At 51.7% G+C, this 8,993-nt stretch overlaps 1 protein-coding gene across 1 annotated transcript; it reads right to left on the reverse strand.

Annotated features, from left to right (window-relative positions):
• Nucleotides 1-3,403: 3,403 nt before the first annotated feature.
• Nucleotides 3,404-8,870, reverse strand: Hsp90aa1 (heat shock protein 90kDa alpha (cytosolic), class A member 1; the record flags this gene model as incomplete). The annotated part of the gene is given in 10 exon segments (XM_005410736.2): nucleotides 3,404-4,167; nucleotides 4,625-4,958; nucleotides 5,386-5,654; nucleotides 5,893-6,040; nucleotides 6,140-6,330; nucleotides 6,470-6,635; nucleotides 6,827-7,147; nucleotides 7,894-8,027; nucleotides 8,254-8,620; nucleotides 8,709-8,870. Coding segments are annotated over 10 exon segments (2,202 nt in total). The 3' UTR covers nucleotides 3,404-4,057.
• Between the last annotated feature and the right edge of the window lie 123 nt (nucleotides 8,871-8,993).

Consider the following 8,993-nt stretch of genomic DNA (forward strand, 5'->3'; position numbering starts at 1 on the left):
GCCGGCGTGCAGTCCGCGGATGGAGCAGAGCACACTGCCAGGTGCAAGCGGCCAGCACGGGCCTGGTGAAGGATTTCTGTCCCGCCGACGGCCGCTCAGGCTGCGTGCCCGACCGTGCCTTGGGGCGTGGCAGCGTGCAAGGCACCTCACAGGTTTGGGGACAGCGTGGCCTGGGTTTGTGGTCCCCTGGCTCGGCCTCCCGTGCAGCCCCGCGCCCCACAGCGGCTCCTTCCTAAGCTGCTTCCCGCAGTGGGGAGCGGATTAACCCAGTTATGGGGCCAGGGACGTCGGTCGGGTTACCTCGCAGGCAGCACTGACGGTCGCTGTGTTAAAAATGTGCAACCGACACTGAAGCCAAAGGCTTCCCACAGGCTCGGGGGGCCCTTCTGGGGACCGTCCCGTCCCTGCGCCCTGCGTGTGTGGGCCCTGGAGCCGGGCTTCACCTAGAGCCCATCCATCTCAGCCCAGTGTGACGGCACAGTGACTGCAGTGCTCGGGAGGCTGAGGCAGGAGGATGGAAATAAATGCAAGGCCAGCCTGGGCTACATAGTCTCAAAAAACCAAACCAAACTAGACAGAACCCGTCCAATCCCAAGCTCTGCAACTGGAAAGCGTCGCAGTTCAGGGCGGAGTCCACAGCCTGCGCTTGGCCAGTTGGGCTGACGGTTTCGGTCACACACACTTGTGCGCACACATGCACACACACGTTGGCTCTAGGAAACTGCTTCGGGTGAAAATTGTACTTTGGGAAAATCTGTGCAGTTTGCACACAGACACCACTGAGTTGCCCAGGCAAAGTCCCAGCTGTCCTGGGACTGCGTGGGCGTCAGCGAGGGGGTGGCGGGGTCCCACCCCCAGCAGGCAGGGCAGAACCCCACCCTGGTGCCAGGCAGAGGCAGCCCTGGGCTCCCACCAAGGTCTCCCTGCTGCGGCCAGTCGCGGGATGTCCAGCTCTGGTCACGTCCCCCAGCCTTTCCAGCCCGCCGCGGGGAAGGGGTCGGCGGCTGCACCAGGGGGCCGTGCACCTGTGGGGTTTGGGCCCTGCCGCCTGGGCCTGGACACCAGGCCCCCAACTCAGTCAGGCAGCAAGGGCCGGCCGGGGCGACCCCTCTGGGCCCTGCCTGACGTTTGTCTAAGGCCGCAGAGTCCAGGGTCCCCTGTGCAGCTCGCAGCGGAGGACACAGAGCCGTCGCCGTGGACTCACCTCCTTGGTGGAGTGGCCATGCTGCATGCAGACTGGCCAAGTGGAGGACGCGGTGGCCCAAGCTGGCCTGTGTGATGTCACAGTGAGTCCCTGGCAACCAGAGTGCAGCTGCCACCCTGGGTGGCAGCCTGGGCAAGGCCCCGAGGGCCAGGTCCTGCCTGGGCCACCGCGTCCTCCTCTTGCCGCTGGCCCCGTGCCTGGCCCGTGGCTTTGCTGGGATGCAGCCTTGAGGTGTCCCCTGTACCCACCCGACCTGGGGCCACTGCGCTTCCTGCCCCGCCGTAGGTGCGGCCCCTTCATGCACACCACACGCATGTGGAGGAAAACTCTAGCTCAAGTGACACACACACCCACACACACACCCTGCTCTTTCTTCCTGTGGGGACGGGGACTGAGCCCAGGCCATCCTCCCGCGAAGGACCCGCATTGCTGGTTGGGAAGAAGCCCGGGACTCACACACAGAAGCACAAGGGTGGGCATGCGGGAGCAGGCCTATAATGCTGGCATTCTGGGAGGCTGAGGCAGGAGGATGGGAAGTTCAAGCCCAGCCTGGGAAGAATAGTGAGACCCTGCCCCAAAATAAAAAAATAAATGACAGCTAGGGATGTAGCTCAGTACAAAGGCCCTGGTCCAACCCTCGAATTCATGATCCTCCTACTCAGCAAGTGCTGGGATTAGAGGCATGCACCGCGCTGCCAGGCTTGACTGACCAGGATTTTCGGTTTTAATCGAGGGAGCCAGCAGCGGCGCTTCCAGTCAGGTGTGCACACGTGCAGCTGCACGGGGAAGGCAGGTGGCCACAAGCGCACCCTGGACCTGGTCCCCCCAGGGGCGGGAGGTGGAGGACCCTCTGCTGCATGGGACATGTGCAGAAGAGCTTCTCTGCAGAGCAGGGATATGGAAGCAGAGTTGGGACAATGCTCACTCAGCCTGGCGCGGGGACTTGGCACGGGGACTGAAGCCAGGGCTTTGGCACCGAGCTGCACCCTAGACCTTTTCATTCTGACAGCGTCTTGCCAAGTCATTAAATTGCCAGGTTGGGTTTAAACCTGCAATCCTCCTGCCTCAGCTTCCTACTGTGCTGGGATTCTGGGTATGCACCTATGCCCAGCACATGAAGAGCCTTCTCAGCCCTTCAGGAGTGCTGTTTTCAGGGGAGGAAAATGGGACAGTGGCAGCTGCCCAGCGCTGGGAAGGCAGTTACTGCCACTCACTGGCCAGAAAGCTGTGACATGTAACTCACCGCGACCAACAAACATCAAGAAAAGCCCAAGCAGGTGGCAGCCAAGCATGGGGCCCCGTGGCAGAGCGCCCAGGTCCAGGCACCCCACTGAGGAACAGGACAGGCCCTGCCTCAGAACAGCGAGGTAGTGGGGCTTGGCGCTATGACGGGAAGGACATGCACCAACCCTGACAGGGAACCCTAAAATGTGGCACAATCCCACTTGCCTGTTCTGCCGCACACCCCCCCAACCCAAGCCTGTCGAGCAGCAGGGAGACTTGCGATCCCAACCTGAGGCTGATTTCAGGGGCTCCTTTCTCATCTTCTCTGGGATCCCGGCCTCCTCCCCACCCCCTTATTCACCCTCCGGCCCCAGGAACCACAACCCTGGGACCCCCACCTTAGGAAAAGGCTTCCACTTCACCATTTGCTCAGGAACCTGGGGCCCCACTGGGAGGTCCTGCAACTAGGGCCCTACATTTAAGACCACAAGGTCTCAGCTTGCTTCACGCTGCGGACCCTGGATTACGCAGAGCCACAGGGAGACGAAGGCAAGTTAGGAAACGTGTCCTTGCGAGGGGCTCTCTGGGAGGCCCAGCCCGGCGCTAACAGCTTGGCAGGACCCTGTCTTGGGACTAAGGGAGCTGAGCCCTGGCCTTGTCCCCGTGAGGCCCAGCTGACAGTGTCACAGGAGCTGCATGTTGTCTGATGCGCACACCTGCAAAAAAGGCCTAGGCTCCAGCCAATGTTCCTGTCTCCCCTTCTGCCCAGCCCAAAGGTGGCACACCACTGTACTCTTGGCATTCAGGAGGCTGAGTTCAAGAAGAGCTTAAACTACAAACTGAGACCTCAACTTAAAAAGTGGATCCCATCAATCTCCGGTGGGAAACGGGGCTGCATGTGTAATGAATGCTTGCCACATTCTGGGACCTCTCTCTCGGCGAACATCACCCACCCCCAGAATAAGACACTTTCACACGAGTTTAAACTTATCTGTATTTGTTACCTCTTAAAGCAGAATGTGACCTCATTTCCATTCACAGGCCTTGCTCTGAATTATTTCCCAAACAGCAATGCAGTATACCTAGGAAGTTTAGTTTTTCCTCTAAACAATACTTCTCTTTGGAAAACAAGCCCCGTGCAGCTTCTGCCATCAAGTTGTTTCAGCTTAACGTACTTATTTCTAGAAGCCTAGGACATGCAGATTTGAAACTACAGGGGAAAGTTTTAAAAAAAATCCTACAAGAAAACTCAAGCTATTTTAACAAATATTCCTTTAAACATCAAGGTATCTCAACACTTTCGAGACAAAAGATTTGGTCTACTAAGGAATCCGGCTCGATAACTAAACACTTCAGACCTCACAAAGTTAACAGTAAGTTACGTCTTACCACAAACATGTCAACCTGTTAAAATAAACCAAGGTGAAAACTAGAGAAAGCACTGCTAGCACTGCTTTAGGGCCTAAAGTATCACAGTATCACTTAAAAGTAGAAAGAAACCTTATCTTCCCTTAAGCAGTTATCATGCCATACAGACTTATATGTTAACAAAAAAAATCCTCGAAAATATATTATCAGAAGGAATGAAGGTAAAGCATGAGCACACATCGAGTGGTCTTCGGGCAGAGCTCAGTCGACTTCTTCCATGCGTGATGTGTCGTCATCTCCTTCGAGGGGCGGCATCTCTTCATTGACAGCAGCAGTGGTGTCGTCAGCGGTAGGGTCATCCTCATCGATACCTTTTTTGGGAAAGTAAAAGTCACATTAGGGTTTTTAAAGCCAGCCAAGCTGGGTGTGGTGGCGCACACCTGAGTTCAAGACCAGCCTGGGCTACAAAGTGAGTTCAAGGCCAGCCTGAAACGCATAGTGAGACCCTGTCTCAAAAGAAAAAAACAAAACAAAACAAAACAGCCTATTTGCTTTCAGCCCTTTACCACTGGCTTACACCCATTTTTAAGATGAGTAGCACAGAGCATGTAAATCTGAATAGAACTAATTAATGCTCAATTGGAAGACCCCACTTATCTTTATAAAAGTGTTCCCCAAGCAGGATGAGAGCATTAGGATTTTGTGGTGCTGGGACTTGAGCTCAGGGCCTCATGCACGGTGGGTTAGGCGCTCTCCCTCTGAGCTACCTGTCCCCTTCCTTCCCAACCACCATGGCTTTTCTTTGTAATACTCAAGTATGCAGCTCACCTAGACCCAGCTTGATCATCCTGTAAATTCTGTTCGCATGTGTCTGGGGATCTTCCAGACTGAAGCCAGAGGACAGCAGCGCAGTTTCATAAAGCAGGATGACCAGATCCTTCACAGACTTGTCGTTCTTATCAGCCTCGGCCTTTTGCCTCAAGGTCTCGATGATGGAGTGGTCAGGGTTTATCTCCAGGTGCTTCTTGGCTGCCATGTAACCCATCGTCGAGTTGTCTCTCAGAGCCTGGGCTTTCATGATTCTTTCCATGTTGGCCGTCCAGCCGTATGTGCTTGTGACGATACAGCATGGGGACGTCACTAATCGGTTTGACACAACCACCTGCAATCAAGAGCCGTGAGTAATGAGTAGGCTTAGAAAGACTCAGTACTTTATCCCTCTCAAGATTTCATCGTAGCTGGGCATGATGGCACACGCCTGTAATTCTGGCACTCGGGAGGCTGAGGCAGGAGGATCACTGTGAGGTTGAGACCAACCTGGGTTACAAAGTGAGCTCAAGGCCAGCCTAAACTGCCTAGCAACACCCTGTCTCAAAAAGACAAAAAAAAAAAAAAAATCATGGTGAAATGCAGTCTAAGGAACTCAAGCATCAAGAGCTAGAAGGGCAACTACCTGCTAATGTAGATAAATCAACAGCCATAATCATCATGGATTCACCTGCTGTATCTTTCTTCAAGACAAGGCTAATATGACTAATTTCAACACCTTAGATTTGTTAACAATTAGGAAATGTGGATTATTCGCATACCTTTTCAACCTTTTTCTCCAAAATATCTTTCATAATCTTGCAGAGGTTTTCAAACTTTGTCTTTTTCTCTTCCTGTTTCTTTTTCTCCTCTTCATCTTCTGGAAGCTCCAAGCCCTCTTTGGTAACTGACACTAAGGTTTTCCCTTCGAATTCCTTCAGCTGTTGGACACAGTACTCGTCAATGGGCTCGATCATATAGATCACTTCTAAGCCATGCTTCCGAAGCCGTTCCACAAAGGCTGAGTTAGCTACCTGGTCCTTGGTTTCACCTGAAATACAAAGTTACTTGTAGTCCTCTAAAATGGACTCAGCTGCTTTGTACTCCTCTACCTGGGCTGTCAGATGCTTAAGCGCCAGCTAATAATAAACAGACACCACCTGCTCCACGGTAAGTATCTTTCCTACATCAACTCCACAGGTACTCATTTACACAGTGCCACCCAGGCAACACACAGTGGCCTCCATGAAACAAAAGCGATGAAGACTGCAGCAGGGACAGCGCCTTACCTGTGATGTAGTAGATGTGCTTCTGGTTCTCCTTCATCCTGGTGCAGTAGTCCTTGAGAGAAACCATCTCATCCCCAGAAGCAGATGTGTAGTAGCGCAACAGCTCCGAAAGTTTCTTCCGATTCTGAGAGTCTTCATGTATTCCAAGCTGAAACATAACACTGAACTTTAGTTTTTCTGCACCTAAAAGTCATTTAAGAAGAGGGCAGTTTAAAAACTGCTACTCAATACATGTGTTTACACCAACCTTTATATTCTTAGAAAACTGCTCATAGAACTTCTTATAGTTCTCCTTATCTTCTGCCAGTTCAGTAAACAATTCTAAGCACTTTTTGACCAAATTTTTTCTGATGACTTTCAAAATTTTGCTTTGTTGTAACATTTCCCGAGAAATATTTAGAGGGAGATCCTCAGAGTCCACCACCCCTCTGATGAAATCTGTAAAAGCAAAGACCAAAATATTCCCATCATTCTGAAGGAAAAAACTGACTACAAACTGTTCTCAAAAAGCAGAAACGAAAGAGCCTAGAGGTGACAGTGCGACTTCCCTTCACAAATTCCTCCTCTCTGTACTTACTCAGGTATTCAGGGATCAGCTCCTCACAGTTATCCATGATGAAAACTCTGCGGACGTACAACTTGATGTTGTTCTTCTTCTTTCTGTTTTCAAATAGGTCAAAAGGCGCTCGTCGTGGGACAAAAAGAAGAGCCCTGAATTCCAACTGTCCTTCAACGGAAAAATGCTGCAATAAAAAAATATAGGGTCAATGGGAGCAGCTTTCACCAGAGCTACTTGACAGACAACACAGTCACACACAACAGAAGAGCGTTTTTTGCAAGTAAGGGGCAAGGGTAAGGAAGGTGACAGTACCAACTTTCAAATTTACCCAACCTGCAGAGAAGCTAGCTCTGGAGTATCATCAGCAGCACGCACCTTCACCGCCAAGTGATCCTCCCAGTCATTAGTCAGACTCTTGTAAAACTCCCCATACTCCTCGTTAGTAATATCATCAGGGTTTCTGGTCCAAATGGGCTTCGTTTTGTTCAGTTCTTCTTGATCAATATACTTCTCCTTAATCTTCTTCTTCTTCTTCTTGTCACCATCCTTCTTTTCCTCCTCTTCTTCATCAGAACCAACATCCTCTATTTCAGGCTTGTCCTCAGACTCCTTTTCCTCTTTTTCTTTGTCTTCCTCTTTGTCTTCCTTTTCTTCAGCTTCATCATCACTCACTTCTTTGTCTCGTTCCTTCTCCACCTAAATTAAAATGGGCACATACTGTAATCCCAGCTCTCCGGGGAAGTTGAGGGAGGAGAATGGCAAGTTCAAAAACAGCCTAAGAATGCCAGGTGTGGTAGCGCACACCTGTAATCCCAGCGCCTGGGAGGCTGAGGAGGGAGGATCGTAGCAGGAGTTCAAGACCAGCCTGGTCTACAAAGTGAGCTCAAAGGCAGTCTGAACTGCAGTGAGACCCTGTCTCAAACACACACACACACACACACACCACACAAACAACCTAAGAAATTGAAGACATTCTTACATTTACTGGGGGGAAATCACCCCACAATACTGACAACAGGTAGACTGAAACCCTCCATTAGCTAAACTGAAAGGCACTAAACAGCTAAGAAAGTTTATCAATATCAGATGTCCCTTTGAAACTCTGGGCACCTAAAAGGCAGACCCTTTTGCTTAGGTTCCAAACCGGTTTCAGGTTAGTCTCATAAACAAGTTTGGAGCTACCTGTGGTGTTGTAGGTATAACCCTCAGCACTCTGAAAGGCTGAGGCAGGAGCCCAGCTTGGGTCATTTCACAACTTGGCAAAATAGGAACCGGAAATACATCTCAGTGCAAAAGCCCTGGATTCAAATCCTAGCCTCTAAAACTACCCCCCTCCAAAAGCCCCAAGTTAGGTCCTTCACAGACCCAAGGAGTAAAAATTTAACTCAGTCCTCCAGTTATTTACACACAGCAGTTAACTTCACAGCAACACTGACACTTACAAAAAGAGTAATGGGATAACCAATAAACTGAGAGTGTTTCTTCACAATCTCCTTTATTCTTCTTTCTTCCAGGTACTCAGTTTGGTCTTCCTTCAGATGCAGGACAACCTTTGTTCCTCGGCCCATAGGTTCACCTGAAAAAGCCGAGGAAATGGACTGAATTTAAATCTCAACGATCAAATAAAGATTAGGAACAAATGCAAACAATTCAGGTCTGCCACACCCAAAACCCCTACGGTAAAGCCTAGGAAGGCCACAGCTCTCACACGGTTAAGCTCCTTGCCCAAAATTCTACCGGGCAAACAAGACTTCACAGCACTTTCAAGGGCCCCGCCTGCAGCACGCAGCCCACGTGCCCACCTGTGTCGGTCCTCACTGTGAAGGACCCTCCGGCCGAGGACTCCCAGGCGTACTGCTCGTCGTCGTTATGCTTGGTGATCACAGTCACTTTCTCAGCAACCAAGTAGGCAGAGTAGAAGCCCACACCGAACTGGCCGATCATGGAGATGTCAGCGCCAGCCTGCAAGGCCTCCATGAAGGCCTTGGTCCCCGACTTGGCGATGGTGCCGAGGTTATTGATCAGGTCGGCCTTGGTCATTCCGATGCCGGTATCCACGATGGTGAGGGTGCGATCTTGCTTGTTGGGAATGAGATTAATGTGCAGCTCCTTGCCGGAGTCTAGCTTACTGGGATCCGTCAGGCTTTCATACCTGATTTTGTCCAGGGCCTAGGATTATGAGAACGACACAGATCAAGCACACGGCGCCCAGGCGAACCGAAAGCAACACCTAATTGCCCACCGCCAAGGAACTCACGTCGGACGAGTTTGAAATCAGCTCCCGCAGGAAGATCTCTTTGTTCGAGTAGAAAGTGTTGATGATCAGCGACATCAACTGGGCGATCTCCGCCTGGAAGGCGAAGGTCTCCACCTCCTCCTCCTCCATGGGCTGGTCCTGGGGCTGGGTCTCCTCCGGCATCTGCAGGGCACGCAGCGCGCTCAGCCCGCCGCCCGCTCCTCCTCGGCCCCGCGGAGCTCGGGCGGGAGGCCGCGGACAAAGGATGACCTCATTCGGGCCGCGGCGGCGGCCGGGCGCGTGTGC

Source organism: Chinchilla lanigera, unplaced genomic scaffold, assembly GCF_000276665.1.
Source record: "Chinchilla lanigera isolate Chin_1 unplaced genomic scaffold, ChiLan1.0 scaffold00137, whole genome shotgun sequence".
Lineage (NCBI taxonomy): Eukaryota > Metazoa > Chordata > Mammalia > Rodentia > Chinchillidae > Chinchilla > Chinchilla lanigera.